This window comes from Phyllobates terribilis, unplaced genomic scaffold (assembly GCF_046119375.1).
Source record: "Phyllobates terribilis strain yellow unplaced genomic scaffold, ASM4611937v1 Scaffold_1__5_contigs__length_1240528914, whole genome shotgun sequence".
Classification (NCBI taxonomy): domain Eukaryota; kingdom Metazoa; phylum Chordata; class Amphibia; order Anura; family Dendrobatidae; genus Phyllobates; species Phyllobates terribilis.
This window is the reverse complement of record NW_027362761.1, coordinates 314,634,656-314,659,521: the sequence shown is the minus strand read 5'-3', so window position 1 is coordinate 314,659,521 and position 24,866 is coordinate 314,634,656. Positions and strand designations below refer to the sequence as shown.

At 45.1% G+C, this 24,866-nt stretch overlaps 1 protein-coding gene across 4 annotated transcripts; it reads left to right on the top strand.

Moving 5' to 3' along the window:
• Window positions 1-162: 162 nt before the first annotated feature.
• Window positions 163-24,573, top strand: SNAP29 (synaptosome associated protein 29). Of its 4 annotated transcripts, none has more exons than XM_073674996.1 (6): window positions 163-286; window positions 365-614; window positions 11,012-11,205; window positions 17,560-17,645; window positions 20,313-20,405; window positions 23,588-24,573. In XM_073674996.1, the coding sequence occupies exons 2-6, from the start codon at window positions 375-377 to the stop codon at window positions 23,746-23,748; spliced, it is 774 nt and encodes a 257-aa protein (XP_073531097.1). In that variant the 5' UTR covers window positions 163-286; window positions 365-374; the 3' UTR covers window positions 23,749-24,573. The 4 variants fall into 4 exon arrangements, with proteins under 4 accessions (XP_073531097.1, XP_073531105.1, XP_073531087.1 ...); XM_073675004.1 differs by having other exon boundaries at window positions 175-228; XM_073674986.1 differs by having other exon boundaries at window positions 177-286; window positions 360-614.
• The last annotated feature ends 293 nt before the right edge of the window (window positions 24,574-24,866 follow it).

The following is a 24,866-nucleotide window of genomic DNA, read 5'->3' as shown; positions in this document are numbered from 1 at the left end:
ATGGTAACTAGCTTTACAGCTGCTTCCGGTATTAATGCAAAACATACACTAAGCAGATATATATTATTGTGTAATTTATAGTTATCACCGATAGGGGGCGCTAGGGAACGTCAACAACCACGTATCTTTTCTCACATTACACTGCGGTATAGTAGAGCAGTGAGGGCGGAAGTTGGCTCTGGGGATTTAGTGACGTCAGCAGTTGGGCGGAAGTGAGTAAGGAGTCAGGTGAGCGGTGGGGGCAGGGCCCGGGGTGTTGTGTGCTCGTATTCCGGGGCTGTTAGCGGTAAGTGGCTGTTCTGTGTGTACAGGGGTGATGTAGGAGCCTGACGGAGCAGTAATTGTGGCTTCCTCCTCAGTGCAGATCCGTCGCCATGTCCAGGAACTACAACCCCTTTGATGAGGATGAAGATGATGACTTCAAGCCTGTGAAGTGGAACAGTGATGAGGATCCCTATGAATCCCCGGCGGACAGGCGGAGACGGGAGGAGGCGGACAGGCAGCGGTCACTGCAGCAAGAGGTGCTGAGGAGGGCGCAGTCCACGGTGGACAGCAGCAACCGATCTGTGTCCCTGGTCTACGAGTCAGAGAAGGTCGGGGTGGAGACAGCGGAGGTGAGCACTCACTCCCTATAGGAGTAACACGAGGGGTGGAGACGGCGGAGGTGAGCACTCACTCCCTATAGGAGTAACACGAGGGGTAGAGACGGCGGAGGTGAGCACTCACTCCCTATAGGAGTAACACGAGGGGTAGAGACGGCGGAGGTGAGCGCTCACTCCCTATAGGAGTAACACGAGGGGTGGAGACGGCGGAGGTGAGCGCTCACTCCCTATAGGAGTAACACGAGGGGTGGAGACGGCGGAGGTGAGCGCTCACTCCCTATAGGAGTAACACGAGGGGTAGAGACGGCGGAGGTGAGCGCTCACTCCCTATAGGAGTAACACGAGGGGTGGAGACGGCGGAGGTGAGCGCTCACTCCCTATAGGAGTAACACGAGGGGTAGAGACGGCGGAGGTGAGCGCTCACTCCCTATAGGAGTAACACGAGGGGTAGAGATGGCGGAGGTGAGCGCTCACTCCCTATAGGAGTAACACGAGGGGTAGAGACGGCGGAGGTGAGCGCTCACTCCCTATAGGAGTAACACGAGGGGTAGAGACGGCGGAGGTGAGCGCTCACTCCCTATAGAAGTAGCACGAGGGGTGGAGACGGCGGAGGTGAGCGCTCACTCCCTATAGAAGTAACACGAGGGGTGGAGACGGCGGAGGTGAGCGCTCACTCCCTATAGGAGCAACACGAGGGGTGGAGACGGCGGAGGTGAGCGCTCACTCCCTATAGGAGCAACACGAGGGGTGGAGACGGCGGAGGTGAGCGCTCACTCCCTATAGGAGCAACACGAGGGGTGGAGACGGCGGAGGTGAGCGCTCACTCCCTATAGGAGCAACACGAGGGGTGGAGACGGCGGAGGTGAGCGCTCACTCCCTATAGGAGCAACACGAGGGGTGGAGACGGCGGAGGTGAGCGCTCACTCCCTATAGGAGCAACACGAGGGGTGGAGACGGCGGAGGTGAGCGCTCACTCCCTATAGAAGCAACACGAGGGGTGGAGACGGCGGAGGTGAGCGCTCACTCCCTATAGAAGCAACACGAGGGGTGGAGACGGCGGAGGTGAGCGCTCACTCCCTATAGGAGTAACACGAGGGGTGGAGACGGCGGAGGTGAGCGCTCACTCCCTATAGGAGTAACACGAGGGGTGGAGACGGCGGAGGTGAGCGCTCACTCCCTATAGGAGCAACACGAGGGGTGGAGACGGCGGAGGTGAGCGCTCACTCCCTATAGGAGCAACACGAGGGGTGGAGACGGCGGAGGTGAGCGCTCACTCCCTGTAGGAGCAACACGAGGGGTGGAGACGGCGGAGGTGAGCGCTCACTCCCTATAGGAGCAACACGAGGGGTGGAGACGGCGGAGGTGAGCGCTCACTCCCTATAGGAGCAACACGAGGGGTGGAGACGGCGGAGGTGAGCGCTCACTCCCTATAGGAGCAACACGAGGGGTGGAGACGGCGGAGGTGAGCGCTCACTCCCTATAGGAGCAACACGAGGGGTGGAGACGGCGGAGGTGAGCGCTCACTCCCTATAGGAGCAACACGAGGGGTGGAGACGGCGGAGGTGAGCGCTCACTCCCTATAGGAGCAACACGAGGGGTGGAGACGGCGGAGGTGAGCGCTCACTCCCTATAGGAGCAACACGAGGGGTGGAGACGGCGGAGGTGAGCGCTCACTCCCTATAGGAGCAACACGAGGGGTGGAGACGGCGGAGGTGAGCGCTCACTCCCTATAGGAGCAACACGAGGGGTGGAGACGGCGGAGGTGAGCGCTCACTCCCTATAGGAGCAACACGAGGGGTGGAGACGGCGGAGGTGAGCGCTCACTCCCTATAGGAGCAACACGAGGGGTGGAGACGGCGGAGGTGAGCGCTCACTCCCTATAGGAGCAACACGAGGGGTGGAGACGGCGGAGGTGAGCGCTCACTCCCTATAGGAGCAACACGAGGGGTGGAGACGGCGGAGGTGAGCGCTCACTCCCTATAGGAGCAACACGAGGGGTGGAGACGGCGGAGGTGAGCGCTCACTCCCTATAGGAGCAACACGAGGGGTGGAGACGGCGGAGGTGAGCGCTCACTCCCTATAGGAGCAACACGAGGGGTGGAGACGGCGGAGGTGAGCGCTCACTCCCTATAGGAGCAACACGAGGGGTGGAGACGGCGGAGGTGAGCGCTCACTCCCTATAGGAGCAACACGAGGGGTGGAGACGGCGGAGGTGAGCGCTCACTCCCTATAGGAGCAACACGAGGGGTGGAGACGGCGGAGGTGAGCGCTCACTCCCTATAGGAGCAACACGAGGGGTGGAGACGGCGGAGGTGAGCGCTCACTCCCTATAGGAGCAACACGAGGGGTGGAGACGGCGGAGGTGAGCGCTCACTCCCTATAGGAGCAACACGAGGGGTGGAGACGGCGGAGGTGAGCGCTCACTCCCTATAGGAGCAACACGAGGGGTGGAGACGGCGGAGGTGAGCGCTCACTCCCTATAGGAGCAACACGAGGGGTGGAGACGGCGGAGGTGAGCGCTCACTCCCTATAGGAGCAACACGAGGGGTGGAGACGGCGGAGGTGAGCGCTCACTCCCTATAGGAGCAACACGAGGGGTGGAGACGGCGGAGGTGAGCGCTCACTCCCTGTAGGAGCAACACGAGGGGTGGAGACGGCGGAGGTGAGCGCTCACTCCCTGTAGGAGCAACACGAGGGGTGGAGACGGCGGAGGTGAGCGCTCACTCCCTGTAGGAGCAGCGCGAGGGGCGGAGGGGAGCGCTCACTCCCTGTAGGAGCAGCGCGAGGGGCGGAGGGGAGCGCTCACTCCCTGTAGGAGCAACGCGAGGGGCGGAGGGGAGCGCTCACTCCCTGTAGGAGCAACGCGAGGGGCGGAGGGGAGCGCTCACTCCCTGTAGGAGCAACGCGAGGGGCGGAGGGGAGCGCTCACTCCCTGTAGGAGTAACACAAGGTGGCGCCGTCGTCCATACATCAGAGAAGGTCGGGGTGGAGACGGCAGAGGTGAGCATTCACTCCCTATAGGGATAACACAAGGGGCGCTGCCGTCCATACGTTCTACTGCCTGCATTTATTAAGAGGCTTTCCCTTCATGTTATAGAACATGCCACCAGCTGAGGATTACCATGGGTCTGGCCTCTGGGACTGTCACTGATATCGAGTGAAGGGGATACAGTACTGATTATATGTTGTCATCTTTACTGTGCACAAAAAGAACTGTAGCCCCCTTCATTTCTGGGATTGTGGGCACCCCCCTCTCCTCCCAGAGGCTGAAACCCACCAATCAGCATCTGAAGGCATATACTTGGGGATCCCAGACACTATACAGTGGTGGCCAAAAGTATTGGCACCCCTGCAATTCTGTCAGATAATACTCAGTTTCTTCCTGAAAATGATTGCAATCACAAATTCTTTGGTATTATTATCTTCATTTAATTTGTCTTCAATGAAAAAACACAAATAATTGTCCTAAAGCCAAATTGGATATAATTCCACACCAAACCTAAAAAAGGGGGTGGACAAAAGTATTGGCACTGTTTGAAAAATCATGTGATGCTTCTCTAATTCGTGTAATTAACAGCACCTGTAACTTACCTGTGGCACCTAACAGGTGTTGGCAATAACTAAATCACACTTGCAGCCAGTAAACATGGATTAAAGTTGACTCAACCTCTGTCCTGTGTCCTTGTGTGTACCACATTGAGCATGGAGAAAAGAAAGAAGACCAAAGAACTGTCTGAGGACTTGAGAAACCAAATTGTGAGGAAGCATGAGCAATCTCAAGGCTACAAGTCCATCTCCAAAGACCTGAATGTTCCTGTGTCTTCCGTGCGCAGTGTCATCAAGAAGTTTAAAGCCCATGGCACTGTGGCTAACCTCCCTAGATGTGGACGGAAAAGAAAAATTGACGAGAGATTTCAATGCAAGATTGTGCGGATGGTGGATAAAGAACCTCGACTAACATCCAAACTAGTTCAAGCTGCCCTGCAGTCCAAGGGTACAACAGTGTCAACCCGTACTATCCGTCAGCATCTGAATGAAAAGGGACTGTATGGTAGGATACACAGGAAGACCCCACTTCTTACCCTGAGACATAAAAAAGCCAGGCTGGAGTTTGCCAAAACTTACCTGAGAAAGCCTAAAACGTTTTGGAAGAATGTTCTCTGGTCAGATGAGACAAAAGTAGAGGTTTTTGGCAAAAAGCATCAACATAGAGTGTACAGGAAAAAAAAAAGAGGCATTCAAACAAAAGAACACGGTCCCTACAGTCAAACATGGCGGAGGTTCCCTGATGTTTTGGGGTTGCTTTGCTGCCTCTGGCACTGGACTGCTTGACCGTGTGCATGGCATTATGAAGTCTGAAGACTACCAACAAATTTTGCAGCATAATGTAGGGCCCAGTGTGAGAAAGCTGGGTCTCCCTCAGAGGTCATAGGTCTTCCAGCAGGACAATGACCCAAAACACACTTCCAAAAGCACTATAAAATGGTTTGAGAGAAAGCACTGGAGACTTCTAAGGTGGCCAGCAATGAGTCCAGACCTGAATCCCATAGAACACCTGTGGAGAGATCTCAAAATGGCAGTTTGGAGAAGGCACCCTTCAAATATCAGGGACCTGGAGCAGTTTGCCAAAGAAGAATGGTCTACAATTCCAGCAGAGCATTGTAAGAAACTCATTGATGGTTACCGGAAACGTTTGTTCGCAGTTATTTTGGCTAAAGGTTGTGCAACCAAGTATTAGGCTGAGGGTGCCAATACTTTTGTTTGGCCCATTTTTGGAGTTTTGTGTGAAATGATCAATGATTTGATTTTTGCTTCATTCTCTTTTGTGTTTTTTCCTTGCAAGCAAATTAAATGAAGATAATAAGACCAAATAATTTGTGATTGCAATCATTTTCAGGAAGAAACTGAGTATTATCTGACAGAATTGCAGGGGTGCCAATACTTTTGGCCACCACTGTATGAAACTGTAAAAATCCATTATAAAGCATAGCCTTGACCTCAAGCATCTACTCAGCACAGCAGACTGTCCGTGATGCCACAATTTTCTTCAGCAGAGCTCCAATGCCCCCTACAGGCTCTCTACAGTGTAGCCCCCTATAAACATTAGTCCTTTCTCAGTTGAACATGCCAAAAGTCTAATGTGTATGGGAGCCCTGGACACTTTATTGTCTGGGGAAATATCAGTGGAGCATGTCCAATTACAGACTGCCGATTGTATTGTCTCCTCTAGATATCAAGCTACGCCTATCGTAGAGGACACAGTAGCACTTGGGCAAATGAGTGCTCTTGTGTATGGGAGTCAGCCATGTAATGTGTATGGCAAGCTTAAGTCACCATTCTTATCCATAATATAACTGGGCATTGCATAATTTTTTGGTATATACACCTACTGGAGGCGGATACTCAAAGGCGGACAAGCAGCCCGAAAATGATCCACGGCAGAGCAGAGTTTCACACTATCGGCACCATTATAGTCTATGGCCCATCAGCACATACGACCAAATCCCGTTTTGCCAGGGGGTTCGGACATGAGCCCCGACAGGACCAACAAATGGATGGTAAAACGCAGCGTGTGGTAGCACCCTTATCTACCTTTCCCCGTACCGACAGTGATCAGGCAGTTGTATTCCAACCACCTGTCCTTACGTCCTCCAAACTAATCTGACTTGGAGCTGGTGAATGTGATTACTTGCGTCCTTTATCAACCTATTTGCTCAGTGCTACATGATTGGATGCTTGCCATCTTGGGAAGGCGTAAATCACCAGTTTTATTATTTTAGTTATTTACCTCCTCGGTATTTATTAAAAATGTGTGCACATTCCAGGACATGGAGAAGATACTTTCACCTCCCCATTTATATTATTGTAGTTTTTTCTTTGTATTCAAACAGGATGCAGAAATGCTGAAGTGTAAAGGGTGCAGCCGACCTGAACACCAGCTGGGGGAAGATCTTCAGAGAAAAAGTTAAAGATTACATATAGTGTCACTTATTCTGTTCTGAACATCTAAGAAGTAACTAGCGGTCTTCCTTTTATACTCTACCAGGGCTGTTTTTTTTTACTTTTTCTACTAAGGCCTCACCAGTAGAACTAAGATGACACATGGGCCTCACCAGTTGTGATGGAAGATGGTGCCAAAATTTAAATACTGCTCAATTTACTCTGGATAAATGTTAACAGAGCATTTTTTCTGTTAATCATATCTTTTTAAAGCATATATTGCTGCAGCCAGATAAGGATTGTGCAGTTTGTAGTGAATTCTGTGAAAACCAACAGCTAGGCGCCCCTCCCTAGTGAGACCGACCTCACAGTTTGAGAAGCAGGGCTCAAAGTTATGGGGTGATTCATAATACAGTGCATCTAAAATACATACTGTATACAGTACAGACCAAAAGTTTGGACACACCTCATTTTAAAAAAAATTCTGTATTTTCAGGACTGAAAATTGTACATTCACACTGAAGGCATCAAAACTATGAATTAACACATGTGGAATTATATACTTAACAAAAAAGTGTGAAACAACTGAAAATATGTCTTATATACTAAGTTCTTCAAAGTAGCCACCTTTTGCTTTGATGACTGCTTTGCACACTCTTGGCATTCTCTTGATGAGCTTCAAGAGGTAGTCACCGGAAATGGTTTTCACTTCACAGGTGTGCCCTGTCAGGTTTAATAAGTGGGATTTCTTGCCTTATAAATGGGGTTGGGACCATCAGTTGTGTTGTGCAGAAGTCTGGTGGATACACAGCTGATAGTCCTACTGAATAGACTGTTAGAATTTGTATTATGGCAAGAAAAAAGCAGCTACATAAAGAAAAACGAGTGGCCATCATTACTTTAAGAAATGAAGATCAGTCAGTCCAAAAAATTGGGAAAACTTTGAAAGTGTCCCCAAGTGCAGTTGCAAAAACCATCAAGCGCTACAAAGAAACTGGCTCACATGAGGACCACCCCAGGAAAGGAAGACCAAGAGTCACCTCTGCTACTGAGGATAAGTTTATCCGAGTCACCAGCCTCAGAAATCACAGGTTAACAGCAGCTCAGATTAGAGACCAGGTCAATGCCACACAGAGTTCTAGCAGCAGACACATCTCTACAACAACTGTTAAGAGGAGACTTTGTGCAGCAGGCCTTCATGGTAAAATAGCTGCTAGGAAACCAGCAGGCAACAGGACAGGCAACAAGCAGAAGAGACTTGTTTGGGCTAAAGAACATAAGTAATGGACATTAAATCAGTGGAAATCTTTGCTTTGGTCTGATGAGTCCAAATTTGAGATCTTTGGTTCCAACCACCGTGTCTTTGTGTGACGCAGAAAAGGTGAACGGATGGACTCTACATGCCTGGTTCCCACCGTGAAGCATGGAGGAGGTGTGATGGTGTGGGGGTGCTCTGCTGGTGACACTGTTGGGCATTTATTCAAAATTGAAGGCATACTGAACCAGCATGGCTACCACAGCATCTTGCAGTGGCATGCTATTCCATCCGGTTTGCGTTTAGTTGGACCATCATTTATTTTTCAACAGAACAATGACCCCAAACACACCTCCAGGCTGTGCAAGGGCTATTTGACCAAGAAGGAGAGTGATGGGGTGCTACGCCAGATGAACTGGCCTCCACAGTCACCAGACCTGAACCCAATCGAGATGGTTTGGGGTGAGCTGGACCGCAGAGTGAAGGCAAAAGGGCCAACAAGTGCTAAGCATCTCTGGGAACTCCTCCAAGATTGTTGGAAGACCATTTCCGGTGACTACCTCTTGAAGCTCATCAAGAGAATGCCAAGAGTGTGCAAAGCAGTCATCAAAGCAAAAGGTGGCTACTTTGAAGAACCTAGAATATAAGACATATTTTCAGTTGTTTCACACTTTTTTGTTAAGTATATAATTCCACATGTGTTCATTCATAGTTTTGATGCCTTCAGTGTGAATGTACAATTTTCATAGTCATGAAAAATCTTTAAATGAGAAGGTGTGTCCAAACTTTTGGTCTGTACTGTATGTCAGCAAACACATCGGAACTATTGTGCGTAATGGTAGTATGTAGTAAACTATATTGCAGTGTAAAAAGCTGGCTGTAATCTTAAGATATTATATTTTCTTACAGTTATCAGTAGAATTGGTCATCAGTGGGGGGGGGGGGTCGGACCCTTGGCTTCACCACTGATCAGTTGATATCTGCTCTGGCGGTGGCCAAGAGCGGGACACAGCAGCTCCGTACATAGTTTAGTGGCTGCTGTTTATCTCCCATTCACTTGAATCTGGTTGCTGTCGGAGCAGTTAATATCTGATTGTTGAGGGGGGTAAGAGGGTTGTTTGGTGGCTCCCAACCCTGCCCTCCTTCCTCCCACCCCCCCACCCCCACAGATCTCATATTGAAGACCAATTCTAAGTATAGGTAATCAGTTTTAGTTCAAGGCAACCACTTTAAAACATACCTTGCATGCTTAGGGCAGATGAAAATTTTTGCCCTTGTCACCAACAGTTTCTATGTTATTCAGCAGAGAATAATTTTTAATAAGTTATAAAAAAAAATCTTGATTATTTCAAATGGTTTGCTTCTTGACAAGAAAGCCCTTTCCATTCCATTGCTACAATTTAAACCTAAATTTCAGGTTGTGGACACTGCCCCTAGTTTTCCTTTATTTTTTCCGCTGATTTTGCTGACTGCAGCATTAAAGCACATTCTCAGGAAGAGAAGAAAGAATAACTAAATCATTTTCCTGTTCTTCTTCTGATTATTGCTAGCACTTTAAGTTTTAAGGTGACTAAGTAGATTCTTGCAAAAGAGTCCCTTTACCAAGAAATACCTATGTATTGCAAAAAATCCATGTGAAAGGGATTTTTTTTTTAATGTGGCTATAAGTCATTCTACAGTATCTATTTTGTTTAATCTATGTATTGTTGAATGGAACAAAACGTGTAAGCACACCTCATCTGATCAATTCCAATGGGGAATGTCTCCATTTTCTATAAAGAACAGTTTTAAAAGGGTTGTCCAAGATTCAAATATTTTTTCTAATTGATAATTTGGGAAGGTCATAAAATAATTTGAGACTTTCTCATTGGTTGTAACCCCAACGGCTCCAGTGCTGGCCAGTTTGGCAATTTCCAGGCACATCTGATAATGCCACTGCAGTCATTTCACTGCTGCAGCCAATCACATAACTTAGTGGTCAGGTGCCCAAAGAACAGAGCGTCAGTGCATCATCCTCCCCGGTTACCACGCTGCCTCGCTGGTCCGGTCATTGCTGATAGGCTGCAGGGGTGATGTCACAACTAGTCCCCTTAGCTGTATGAGGGCTTGTTTTTTTATGGGACGAGTTGTACTTTTGAATGACACCATTCATTTTATCATGTGATGCACTGGAAAGCGGGAAAAAAATTCCAAGTGCATTGAAATTAGCTGAAAAAAAAAATTTAATTTCCACAATAGTTTTTTGGGTTGTTTATTTACCATGTTCACTATATGGTAATATGATTCTCTAGGTCAGTACGAATACGCCGATACCAAACATGTATAGGTGTTTTTTTCAATTTAAGTGGTGAAAAAAAATTGAGATTTGTCAGAAAAAACATTTTGCTTATGTCGCCATATTCTGAGACCTGTAGCGTTTTCATTTTTGCAATCTGGGGCGGCGTGAGGGCTTATTTTTTGCGCCCTGAGCTGACATTTTTATTGATACCATTTTGGGGTAGATACGAAGTTTTGATCGCCTCTAATTGCATTTTATTGTCATGTTGCGGCTGCCAAAAATCCATAATTCTTTTGTTTTGATTTTGCTGTTTATCGATCAGATTTATTTTATATTTTGATGGGACCTTTCTGAAAGCAGCGATACCAAATACTGTGTTTTTTGTTTTTTCTTAATGGGCCAAAAGGCAGGTGATTTGAACTTTTCATATTTTTAAAAACTTTTTTTTCTCACTTTTTACAGTATTTAATAGTCCCCTTAAGAGACTTGTAGCTGTGATTGTCTGATCGCCTGTACTATGCATAGAAGAAATCTCCATCTCCTATGAACAACAGCCACAAGCTGGCGTTCACAGGAGATTCACAATGACAGCCCCAACTGTCATGACAATCCATTAGGGATGCCGATGGTCGAGATGAATGACGCGCTTCCAGCTGGCGCCTCTTTAAATGCCGCTGTCAGTGATTGACAGCGGGATCTAATTGGTTAACAACTGCGGGTGGAGCTCAGATCCACCCCCGGCTGTCAAAGGCAAATGATGACTGATTAAAACAGTCGTCATGTGCACAGAAAGATGTGGGCTCAGTATTCGAGCCCACATCAAAGGCAGAGACACGACCTTTCACGTAAATGTACTTCAAAGGTTTTGAAAGGGGTTACAATTCCATTTGTGATTTTGTTGTCAGTGAATGAAATTCTATTTTTCTTTCTGCACAGGAACTAATGCGGCAGGGGGAAGCTTTGAAACGCTCAGAAAAAATGGTGGACAAAATGGAACAAGATATGAAGACCAGTCAACGCCATATCAGTAGCATCAAGAGCATGTTCAGTGGCTTCACAAATTACTTTAGAGCCAAACCTGCAGAGACACCACCTCAGAATGGAGCCTATGATTACAACGCAAGCAGCAAGTAAGTGGATGCTTAGACATTTAGTAATCCAACCTTAGGTTAAAGTAGAATACGTGGTCAGCTGTGGCTGGTGAATATTTATCAGTATTGCAGATCCCCTAGGCACCATGGGTTATGCCACTGTCACATTGTTAGCGCTGGGCAGTACTGGGGGCAGCATGCACCAGTGATATTTCCACATGCTACCACTACACAATATTAGAAAATCCATAATATACCCTAATAATTATTTTAGGTGGTAATCTTATTACTAAGCAAAGAGCTAGTTAGAGGTCCATAATTAAGTCCCCCTAGTATGCGAATAAGCCAGTTTTGCTGCCCCCTTTTTTGCTTCTTTTTGGTCTCCAACACTCATTTACCTATGTCACCATGTAGAAACATGAATATCTTGTATCCATAATTTAATGTTTATTTCTCATCCATTGCATATGCCTTTAATGTCCAAGGTTACATTTTTCTTTATACAAGGAATGTCCATAAGTTTAGCCTTAAAGGGAGTCTGTCACCCCCAAAACTGAAATTAAACCTGTTATACATCCAAGTATGGGACTTAGCACCTATCAATATCATTCTTGCAGTACAGATTTTACTTATTTTGTTTTATAAAAACCTAGGATAAAAAATGAGTAAATAGTAATAGTACAAGTACTAACATAGAGGTGTACCCAATCGGGATGGTCCTTAACGCTAGCATTTCTTGGTCCTGCTCTGCCCCCGTCTATTTTGAGGCCTGCTGGCACATAGCGCGGTGAGCTAGTAGAGTTATGGACCATCCTGAGTGGGTACACCTTGTTGCGGTGGGATGGATTTTATGCTTTTTTGATCAAAGTAGTATCAACGAAATACCCTATGTTATTTACATGTATTATTACTATTTATTTACTTACTTACTGCAGGGTATTTGCTCATTGTTTTTATCATAGGCTTTGTCTGTTAATGACCACAGTGTGAATGTGCACTTGGACATTGCACTTATACCAACATGTGTTTAAGACGATTTTGTCAGTTTTGCTTATTTTGTTTTGTGTAAAAATAGTTTTATTACATCTACAAATGAAGCGTCTGTGCAGCCTTGGCCTGGCCAAGTGCTCGGTACACTGTGTCGCCTCATCAATTTCCATCCTCCACCTTTCCCCTTATGATGATTGACAGTGCATCAAGGATTGCTGGCAGGTTGTGAATCCTCAACCCTGAACGTACTTGCATTGCAAGAGCTGAGAGCACACACACAATGTCAGTGTGTATGGGAGCCCACCGATCCCCCTGTCCTGTCTGCAGAGGCCACTCGCTGCACACTGGATGGTACAGCAGCGGGCAGCCGATGCTGACCCCATGTAATGATAATGTGCTTTGGCTTTTGCAGTGTCAGAGCGCGCTCTCATCTCCCTCTGTCAGTATCTGCCACCTGCTGCTGTACAATGCCTTTGTAGACAGGACGGGGATCACAGGGCTCCTGCAATATCAGTATGTGCAGGACTGATGATTCAGTACAAGCAGTGCTACATGGAGCGATGTCAATCATCGCAAGGGGTGGAGGATGGTGATTGAGGGCACACAATGGTGCACCGAAGCCCTCTCATTTACATTTATAGTTAAACTGTTTTTACATATAACAAAATAAGTTAAATCTGTACCGCAAGTATGATTTTTATAAGGGCCAAGTCGCCTATATGAATGTATAAATGGTTTGATTTCTGTTTTGGGGGGCTGACAGCGTCTTTAAACGGATATTCTCAAGCTTGAAAGTGGTCTCCTGTTCATTGTATAGGGGCTAGCTTCCCAATCACTGGGGGCTCCATTCATTCTTATTCTGCCGGAATGGAGCGGTGGTGTGTGTGATTGACCTCCATTCTATTCGCATTGGGTTCTTTTGTGCCCTAATTCTTGGGATAGGTGGGGGCCCCAGTGGTCAAACTCCCAGCAATCGAGAATTTCTCCTCTATTACATAGATAAGGGATAACTTACACACTTTTTAAAGTGTCATGAGTGATGGAGGAAGCAGCTAGTTACTTCCCCTGCCTATGGTGTTACTACATGGAAGGGAAGCTTAGGGACTCTAAACAAGCCTGGGTTACACAATGTAACACTATGAAGAGCTTTTGCTCAACTATTACTCATTAACATATACAATTGTACAATTCACAAATATCCTAATCCCAAGGTCTCTGTCCTTGTTGCAGGATGCTTTTGAAAGAAAACTGTCTCCATAAGGCTATGTTCACATGTCCAGAACTGATCCAGCAGCAATCCATTGGCAAAAAAACTCTTTAGTGTGGTTTTCAAAAACTGATCTGCTGGATCTGTTTTTTAACATTACAGTCTATGGAGAACAGATATGTTGTTCTCCAATTTCTAACAGTTTTTTACTTGCTGGATCAGTTAGAAATGGGAGTACAACAGGTGACTAATTAACGGATCCGTTGTCCATAGACTTCAATGTTAAAAAAACGGATCCAGCAGAGATCAGTTTTGAAAAACAACTTAAAAGTAGTGTTTGCACAAATTTTTGCCAACAGATTGCTGCTGGATCCAGTCTCACGGATCATTACTAGCACAGGCTTACCTAGGGGTTCAGCTCAGGGGGGGGGGCGAAACATTTGAGTGGGCCCCTAACCTGGTAACCATCATTACAACTACGGTGGTGCCCCCTAATTGTGGGTAAAGGGGAACCTCATCAGATGAAAATAAATAAATCTATATACAAAGACCAGCACTGATATTACTGCCATATGGTCACCATATAGTGGTAGATACCAGTCCTGCAGAACATAAGAGATTACAGTACAGTAAAGTTACTGATAATGACTTACAGCTGACGTTCTTTCTTATGGAGCCGTTCACTTTTCCCGTCTTTTCCATCCCTCCCAGACTGATATAACAACTTCTCCAGCCAGGACTCTTCTACAGAGATTACAACAAAGACACATCTGACTTCTCACATTTCCAACCTGACCTAACCTCTTGATCCTACTGATACTGCAAAACTGAGCCTCTGCTGCTGCTGTATGTGTCCCTATTACTGCACCTACTGTGTGGCACAAAAACTCCTCTTACTGTCCCACACAATAATGCCACCACTGTGCCCCCACGTAATAATGCCACCAGTGTGACCCTTACATAGTTACAATGCCTCCTTTGTGCTCTTTAGATGGTAAAATTGCCCCTAGAAAATATTAATGCCCTGTGCTAGAGCCCTCCACATTTTGTCCCTAGAAAGTGATAATACCGCATATGCAACTTTTATGGTCACAATACTTTGAGTGCCCCTATAACACTAATGCTTAAGTGCTCCTCTATACACAGTATGATGAGCTCTCAGCTCCCCTATACAACATATGATGTCCCCTTTGCTGACACCGTGCAGTGGGTGCACTGAAAGTCCCACTGCTGGGGGAAATTAACTTTATTCCACCTGGCAGCCTTTCTCTTTCAGTCATAAGGGTGGCCCTGGCACGGTTTGTCACTGCCTGACAGCCGGCTCGGCAGCCTCTGCCTCCCAGTGGCTATGCTACTGGTGCCCCTATAAACAATAATGCTTCTTAAGTGCCCACTTAATATTTAATAATGTCTCCTGAGTCCCCCCATGTACAATAATAATGGCCCCAGCATTGCTGATGTGAGCAGGCGGTCATGTCACCACTAGATTCTTTTAGATTCTCTCAATTCTCTTTGATTGAGAGAAGCCAAACTTATGTAGTCAGCACATGCAAATATCAAACATGATCTTATGACCGCCTGATAACGCCGGTGATATTGGGGACTCATCACAGTAGGCGCACCCTGTCATGATTTGGCAGTCTGCAGTCACATAAGGTGACTGCAGACATTTATCCCAAGCCTTTAATAACTTAATTTTTATAATAAGCAATTTATTATTATAATTAAAGCACCACTCCTAAACGTAAGCCCCCTGCTCCCGGTCATATGCTTACCCTCCGGCGTCCTCACCGTTTTTCGGCGCCGGTCCGGTCCCGCGACGCTATCTTGTGAGTTCTGCTTCTGACTGTCCGGAAGTCAGATGCTACGTCACAAGAGCGCAATATGTAAGTCTATCAGAGCCAAAACAAGGCCAAAACAAGGCTCTAATAGACTTACACTGATTAGTGACCTCTGGCTCCATGAAATACTGGAGCAGCCTGCAGGTCACAAACTGCAGGAGACGGACCGGACCGAGGGCGAAAACAGATGAAAACACCGGAAGGTGAGTATCAGACAGGGGACTTGGATTTTAAGCACCAATCCAGCAGTGAAATAAAAAAATAACGCTGCAGTGGTGCTTTAAATACGATGCAGCTCATGGTTACTGTATAGGGGTTTGTCATACTAATATTCATAAAAGACCCAGCTCCCAAGTATAAAAACCCTACATACCCCTCTCCATCCTCCCCAGACAGCAACTGTAACATATGTTGGATAGCAAAGCATTATAATAATCAGCCCCCTCACCCTGTCCCCTGCACTGCTGCCCAGCCGAAGCTCCTCAGGTCAGAAAAAGCTGACCTGCCCTGTACATTGCACGTGCACGGACTAACACTCTGCTACTGGCCACTGTAGTAGCCTGTGTGCAGAGTCAGACCGGGATCAGGCATTTTGCAGCCTCTCCCTGACAGCTCAGAGTGCCATGCTCTGCCTCTTCACAGAAGTGGCCCTAGCTCCTGGTGGGCCCCTTCATGTGACGGGGCCCGGGGCGACCGCCCCCTCTGCCTCCCACCCCGGTAGCTACGCTACTGATTACTAGACATGTGAACATAGCCTAAGAAGTACTCCAACTTGGGAGTTATTTTAGCTAACAAAATAAAACTTGTCAGCATTTGACCCATGCTCTGTATGGTAATTTGAGTGTTTTGATAACCTGATTGTTGAAGGTCGACTATGTGCACCATAAAACTATGCCTATCCCCAATTTTTATTTTCCACCAAACCTGATACATTGGGTGTGGAGTGATGCTTGTGACCATGGGTTGTACAGTGGCCAGAAAATATTCTTTACAGGTCCAGCTAGTTAGTATTAACTCTTTCCCGAAATGGCAATACTCCGTTTTTGCGATCTTCTTCCCTTTCTCGCAAGAGCCAGTATTTTTTATTTTGTACAGCATTTATTAAACAGTAAAATGACTTGGAAATATGATGCTCCAAGTCAGTATGATATGGCGATACCAAACATACATAGTTTATTTTTTTTTTATTATTATTTAAATGGTAAAAAAAATAAGCTAGTCTCCATTTTTTGAGAACCATAACATTTACAATTTTCTGGTGATGGAGCTGGGTGACGGCTCGTTTTTTTGTGCCCTGAGCTGACATTTTTATAGATGCCATTTGGGGTAGGTACAATGTTTTGATCGTCTCTTATTGCATTTATTTGGCTGTTGCGGCCGGTGGAGAAAAAAAAAACGTAATTCTGGATTTTTGATTTTTCTCTTCATTACCCTGTTTACTGATTGGGTTAATTCTTGTTTTTTGGGGAAGGTAATAGGGGGTTGGTTTGAACTTTTATATATGTTTGGGTTTTATTTTTATATTTTCTTTTTTTGTATTTGTTAGTGTTTTTAGGGGACTTGAATCGGCAAGCATCTGATCACTTTGTGCTATATACAGCAATACCACAGTATTATAGTATATAACAGAAATCACAGTCTCCTTTGAACGCCAGCCATGAGCTGGCTTTCAAAGGAGTAGCATCATGACAGGCATGGGGATCTTCCGGTAACCGCTGGCTGTCACGATTGTGTCGCAGGCATGCTGATGGATGGTTACACAGCGTGATGTGGACTGTAAATGCCACTGTCAGATTGACCGTAGAAATTAACAGGTTACCAGCCACCGATGGAGCTCAGCTCCAATCAGAGCTGCTAAAGGCAGATTATGGCTAAATAATATAGCCATTATCTGCTTTCAAAAATGTGGGCTCAGCACCTGAGCACGCATCAAATTCAAGGAGCCGACACGTATGTCATATGGCAGTAAGGTGTAACTAAATTCGGACCTGTGTACATTACTCTCCAGGTATGGTATGATCACAGGTGCGTATCTTCACACCCTGTGTAAGATCAGGCAGGACTGTTTTGACTGTTCAAAGTTGGAAAAACGCGGTAGAACAGCCCCAAATCTGTCAATGGGTGGTGTGGTTTTTGGAAGGTGAGGTGTGGGCAATTATCTCCCCCCCACTCACAATCCTGTACAAACATTTTATATCATGGCATCTAGTCCCACATGACCAGTCAGTTGAGTGTGACACTCATTTATCAGACAGGGTTTGTTTTTTTCCAAGCAGTGCTCTGAAGAGGACGTACAATTTTAAAGGGCCACACATTTGGTATTTATATGAAGTATAAATCATCCCTTATGTTCAGATTACAGGATGCCATGTCAAAAAGCAAAGAGCAAGAAGACGGCTATGAAGCCACACATCCAAATCTGCTGAAGCGAGATACTGTAGGTAAGTAAAGCTTTGGACTTGATAATATGAGGGTGCAGCCAAGATCTCAAGTATCCATTCAGTGATGAGATATGGGGGTGCACAGGTAGAATTTACACCTGGAGCCTGTATAAGTGGACTTGAACAATAATTTTTCCTGGCGGATGTTGCAACTTTTTTTTACTGTGCAAGTGTAGCACCCCGAGGACTCGGCTGCTACAGGAGTATTGCACCTCAAACCAGAGGTGTGGTATTCCACTCCCGGGTAAGGATGGAGTGTGGGACAGAGCTCAGATAGCTGCATGCACTACACTCACCCCATTTCCACGGGACAGAACAACGGTACTCCCACCAGATAGATGTGCAGGTACGACAGCGTCTGTCCCTGGCTGGAGTGGGGGAGGGGGGGGGGGGGGACATCCCAGTAGTGTAGGAGCAGATAGGGGAGGGACTCTGGGCATAGGTAGGAGCCCATTGGGTGCTAGTCACCTGGGCTCGGGTGTCAGAGGGAGTATATAAGGTGGGCACCATCTTTAGACAGGGTCTGTTCAGCCTGGAGGAGTGAAGAAAGGAGCTCAGCCAGAGAGGGCTGAGGGGGAGCTGTGGCTCCGTCTGGGCCCAGCTCCAGAGCCAGGCCTGAAGCATAGAGAGGGAAGGAAGAAGAGGAACACAAGGAAAGGCCCAGAGACGCAAGCAGAAGGAACCCTGAGATCCCACGAGTGAACTAAAACGGGTGAAGGGTTGGCAGAGAAGGGTACCGGATCCCATACTGGTGGAGGTCAATCATCCTTAGCCAGGAACCGGAGGTCGTGGTCAAGCTTTGGCACGACCCCTCGCCACATCCACCAGGAAGGCACGCCACATAGGGTCAGGAAAGCCGGAGAGAGGTTTTGCCCCATAAGGCCCGAGGAAGCCGGACATAGGTGGGTCCCTGGTGAGGACGGCCAGTAGGAAGGAAGAGAGGGGAGCTCTGGACCACGCTCTGGAATCGCCTGGGAGTTGGCCGAGTCCCTGACCTGGTGGACGCAGCACGGCTCGGGTGGTCCTACTGTGCACAAGGATCTGATAAAGAACTGTGAGTAAAGCTTTTGAAACTGCACTTCCCGCCTCTGTGTTCCTGCCGTCACACCTGCACCCTCAGCACTGGGACACCCGCACCATCACTCCCATCATCATCTCTAACAGATCTGCCCTGAGGCCATACTCCTCCCGTGGGGAGTCATCTCATTCTCAGCTGCACAAACAACACCGGCCTCGGCGGACTGCCGTGCAGCGGCGGTCCCGTGACCGCAATCCACGGGTGGCGTAGTCGAACATTCTAACATCTACTGCTAAATACTGCCGCTCAGTTTGACTCCCTGGGCACGGACCGGGTCACCGCCACAAGACTACTACCCCCATCTGATCCGGCTCCGGGTAAGCCCCCGTGCGCGCGATGCCGCACGACACAGCAGGCCCAGGGGTGCGTCACAAGGGCTGTCATTTTTTTTTATTTTTCAGAGAGCGGTTATAGAATCTATCTGTACGCCATTGTTTGTAGTGAGCTGTATTGTGACACTCACAGCTCTAAGGTTGCGTTTCAGCATAAGTTGTATATAGTTTTTTCCTTTGTAATTTTCTAGTCCTGACCTACATGTTGCAGTACATAATGATTACATCCGATATAGTTTTGTTTACTTATGAAATCTGGCTTGATTCTGCTGATCATAAAGTATTCCCTAGCTCAGTATATTATACAATGGACATCTCGGTGCTTGATGGGCTAAATAGCTGCGTTTCTGTTGCTCTGTTACAAAACAAGGATCAGTGTATACTTTGCACTATAAAATAGAATAAATCCATGTTTGTTGTGTTCAGATCCAGAAGCATTGCTTCACATATTTGTCACAACATATATGCAGGCAGTTGGCATCAGCAAATATTTTGTGGTTGGTTACATATGTCTATTCTCAACAACACAAACGCAGCGGTTAACGGGGTGTTTGACCAATTTAATATGCCCTCTTTTTGGATATCTGACTTCCTAATAAAATTAGAACATTTCATGAATGTGTCGATAGTAACAAATTGCATTGGGACTTATAAGTGGATGTATTTGGACATTTAAAGAGGTTGTCCACTACTTTATCACTGACCTATCCTTTAGGATAGATTAAAACAAGGTGTCCCCCATGCAGACTTGGTACGGCCCCTCCACAAGGTTGTAAAAATTGCACATACTCCAAAAATCCAAGGCATCGGGTATCTTCCTTCCACAAAAAAAAGTGGACTTTTTTTTTTTTTTCTTTTTTTTTTGCCTTAACAAGGGCCCTGTGTGGCTGAAACGTTGCTAATTTTCCTGTGTGTACACTGTCAATTAAAAATAAATTTTGTGGAAGGAAGATAGCCGGTGCCTTGGATTTTTTAGAGTACTATCCTTAGGATAGGTCATCAATTCCTGATCGGTTGGGATCGACATCTGCCACCCCCGCCGATCAGCTCTTTCTCAGTGGTGGCAGCTGGCGGGAATTGCGGAGCTGCTCCGTCTTCTGGTAGTAGCCGCGGCCAAGTACTGCATATTTATAAGATTATCTCAGCACAGGAACATTGTTTTTTTTAACACATCCAATTGTGAAACTTATTATTTTTCCAAGATCTATTGATTAAAATGTACTTTGTTTGTGGAACAACCCCTTCTTTTTCCTCTAGATACCAGCAGAGGTATGGGTGCAACAAGTTCAGAGTATCAACACAAAAATCCAGCTCTGAGAGACTACCACAGGAAAATTGACAATAATTTGGGTAATCATGTCTTTTTATTTCTATTTGTTAGTTAGAAGGATCATAAAACATATATAATGTACTGCAATCTGTATGTGTCTTGCCTATAAATGTTATAAAGCATACATTTACTTATCACAAAGGTTAAAGAGAATGTCATGAAAACCTAATTTAAATGTCATTTTTTTTAATGTTAAAGGGGTTGTCCGGTCTCAGATGAAGAATCTGAAGACTGCCAAATTGTAACAGACTGCGATGTGCACACTGTTATGATTTCACTGTATTCCCCTTGCCATTGGGAAGTCACGTGACCACATGTATGAGATTTGCATACATGCGGTCACATGCCGACTAGTCTCACCCAGCATCTCTCAATAGAGAATTAAGAGAAGCCAGAGGAAACTACTTGGCCCAGACCACAAGTATGCAAATTGTATACTTACGGTCACGTGACCACCCCCTTGCACGTGGAATACAGGGGAATCTTGATACAATGCCACAGTAACATAGAATTGTATTTTTTTTTTCAATTTTCCATTACTCTACCTTTTTTATTATTGAGATAAAAACTGGATACTGTGGCGCTAAACAGCTAGTGGATGAACATGAAACGAAAAAAAAGGAGTGCAATGATAAATAAATAAGAATTGCTCAGATAATTAAGAAATCATGATGATTCAAATTTCCACACAGGTATTATGATCAATATCTCTCTATAAATAGAAGCAATGTGTGGGGTTTCTGCTAACACCGCAAATCTGGTGTTTGAGCTTTAGATCTTACATATAGAATATAAGTAATTCACCAATTTCTCTCTATTAAAAAGTTTTGGTTTATAATGCTACAAATAGTTACCACCGCAGACCTAGCATTTCAGCTAACAATCATGCATGTGAGACCTAAAAAGGAGTAACAACAATAAGACCTACAGTTTGCTGATATAGCGTCCTTATTATAATTCACTGGAGAATGGGGGTTATTCTTGTACCTCTGAATGCTCCTGTGTGTACTGCTGTCCACTGTAAGGATCCTGTATCCAGAAGCAATTAGAAATGGACGCGGTGCAGCAATATGCTGTGAGTCCTCTGGTAAGTCTAATAAGTCTGTGCCACCAGGGCGCTCCGGCCGGTAGCCTCCCTGGTACCTGAGCAGGACATTGCTGGAGTAGCGTGATACGTCACAGTAAGAAGCTACGAAGTCCTGCGGTGTCCACAACCTACGCGTTTCGAGGAAATCTCGGTTGCTCTTCGTCGGGGTATGTCTGAAGGTTTTAATGATATTGGCTGTATATTTGGGGCTGTTGTCCTGCTGCATAATAAATTTGAAGCAAGTTAGATGCCTCCTTGGTGGTATTGTGTGGATAAATATCTAAATGTATTTCTCAGAATTGAGAGCACCATTAATCCTAACCAACTATTTGCTGAAATGCAGCCCTAAACTTGTAATGAACCTCCACCATGCTTTACTGTTGCCTGTAGACACTCATTATTGTAGTGATCTCCAGCCCTTCGGTGAACAAATTTACCTTCTGTTACAGCCAAATACTTCACATTTTTTGACAAATTAGTCTAGAGCACCTGCTGCTATTTTTCTGTCCCCCACCACCCCAGTTCCTATGTTTTCGGGCATAGTTGGGTCATTTTTACCAGATTTTGAAGATTTTTGAAGATATGGATTTTGGCTGCAATTCTTCTGCGAGGACCACTTCTGGACAGGCATCTGACTTTGAAATATCTAATGAGTTGCTGCATCTCGCTGGTTGCTGCAGGTTTTGAGCTGATGTCACTGCTGGATATCTTCTGATTTTAAAGAGAAGTAAGCAGGATGTGTCTTTCGTCTGCTGCACTAAATTTCCTTGGCCGACCCTTGTGTCTATGGTCCCCAACATTGCCCGTTTTTTGTTGTCCATAGTTTTGAGAATTCTAGGCAGATACTTGCCTCCTTGACTATATTGTATGATGGGTGTCTGATTTGGCTTCAAATGTATTCTGCAGTAGATCAATGACCCCCAAACATACAACTAATGTTAAGAACAATCTTCAGCGTAAAACCGCAACCCCACGTTCCCCATCCCACAGAGCCCTGATCTCGACATCACTGAGTTTGTCAGGGATTACATGAAGAGAAAGAAGGATTTGCACAAGGCTGCATCCACAGAAGGTCAGTGGTTAGTTCTCCAAGGTTTTTCTAACAACTTCCCTTCCGAGTTTTTTTCAAAAACTGCAAGTTTATCTAGAAAAAATTGTACCGACGGCAGTTTGGTCACATCAAGTATTGATATGATGTAGATTTCTCTTGTGTTCACTCACTTTTCATTCTTTTAATTGATAAAAATAAGCCATTAACACTTCTATTTTCAAAAGCATTCTTACTTTGCAGAATTTAATCCGCACCTGCCTAACACTTTTACACAATACTGTATATTTTTTACTGGTAAAAATAGTGCTGTGACAGAGCAGTGCCCTTCTCTTTTGGACTGCCTTTCTGAAATTACTTAACTCAATGTTTAATTGAACATAGCTTAAGGGACTTGTCTGCCTATGTGAAAAGGTTAGATGTTTTGAATGTTAAAATTAATAAAACTTAACAATATACTCTCACCCCTTCTTGACCGGGCATATATTTTTATTTTTTTTTTTGGTAATTTTGTTTTTAACACCCCTTCTTCCAAGAGCCATAACTTTTTTTTTTTTTTTTTTTTCTGCCGATTTACAGCTGCGTGAGAGCTTGTTTTTATGGGAAGAGTTGTACTTTTGAATAACACACCATATTGTGTGATGTACTGGAAAGTGGGGAAAAAATTCCAAGTGCAATTCTGCAATTTTTTTTTTTTCTATTTTGGGATAGATAAGATGCTTTGTTTGCCTCTCATTGAATTGACAAGGGGTTAACTATGAAATGTGCCCCCCATTCCAGAACCTTTTTGAGGTCTGTGAAGTTTATTTCTGTTGCTTCTACGTAGGCAGTGAGATCCTACATTGTGCTAGTGCTTGCTAAAGAAGGGCGATGAAAGATTTCAAAACGCCTAAACAATGTTTTATTTTGCAGGACAACCCCGTTAATTCATATTATTACACTTACAATAATATTATTGTATATTACCAATTGGACCAGTACAACAGTGTTGACACTTCTTAAGTGGGAGAATTAAAACACCTAAATCGTTTATAATTAATCAACTTGACCTCTTCCTTATTTTACAGATGACATGTCTTCAGGTTTGGGTCGTCTTAAAAATCTAGCCCTTGGTTTGCAGTCTGAGATTGATGACCAAGATGAAATTATTGGCCGGTTGACAGGAAAAGTGGATAATCTGGACTTGAATATCAAGACTACTGACAAAAAGATCCGGGATGAGCTGTGAAAAGTTCTAGAAGTTTCCAGCCACAACAGTCCTTTCCTGTTTTACACTCTTCCTACATTTTATTGAAAAAAAACATCACAAAAGTCTCATGTTTTATACTGCTCGTAATGGGCATTTCATATTTGACTGTATTCCAGGGATTATCATACTTTACACTACTTTTCAGTTAATATAAATGTAGGATCTATATGTGGGGTAACGGGAGAAAAATGTAACATTTTTGAGATTTGTCAAAATAGTTCACACAAAAGGTTGAGTAACTGTGAGATTACACTATATACTTATATTGTGCTGATCTCGATTTACAGCCTTTTCATCCAGAATTACATTGAGAATTCTGCTGGTTGTTGTTGGAGTCAGTTGACAGAAAAGGAATAGTTTTCCTGCAATACAGTAGCTTTTCCTACATGAGACTACTGACATTACCTGCTATAAAGACTACACTCCATTAAGTGTATATTACCGAAATCAGAAACTCCTTGTCTCAGCTCTGAAGCCTGCAGAATTTGCAAATGAAGCTTTGGTTCATATTACATGAATGGTCCTTAAAAAAATAAGTAATGCATTATATTTACAAGCTTAATCATGTGGAATAGAGTTGGTGCTAATCGATTCGCATGACCCTAATCCAACCAAGAGCTGTGGATGGTGTCAGGTAAGAGGCAGTTTTCAAGGCTTATGTCTGATGGCCACAGTTGAGTGACATGGCTGATGGCGCAAGTCCTGTGAATTAATTTTCACCAACTGTAGTGTTGAATTTTTACCACTTTAGCTAACGATGGTGAAAGCTATAGTATAAAAAATAAACCTCTGTTAAATTCCTCAGCTCTCTGGTGACCTCTACTAGTCTGTTTATTTTGCTGCTGTGATCATGTGCTGCATAGCCACATGAGCGCTGCATCCAATCACTGGTCTCGGCGTTAATGCCTTTAAGAATGATGCTAGACTACTGGTGTCACTGACTGTGAATGTACATAATTATTGCATATACAGTGTGTACGGAAAGTATTCAGACCCCTTAACATTTTTCATTCTTTGTTTCATTGCAGCCATTTGTAAATTCTAAGTTCATTTTTTTTTCTCATTAAAGTACTCTCTGCACCCTATCTTGACTGAAA

Excerpts from the sequence above, each read along its gene's own strand:
- SNAP29 (XM_073674996.1), top strand. The coding sequence starts at position 375 with ATGTCCAGGAACTACAACCCCTTTGATGAGGATGAAGATGATGACTTC. Across the intron at positions 615-11,011 it reads TCGGGGTGGAGACAGCGGAG|GAACTAATGCGGCAGGGGGA; the intron begins GTGAGCACTCAC and ends CTTTCTGCACAG. Across the intron at positions 20,406-23,587 it reads GAAAATTGACAATAATTTGG|ATGACATGTCTTCAGGTTTG; the intron begins GTAATCATGTCT and ends CTTATTTTACAG.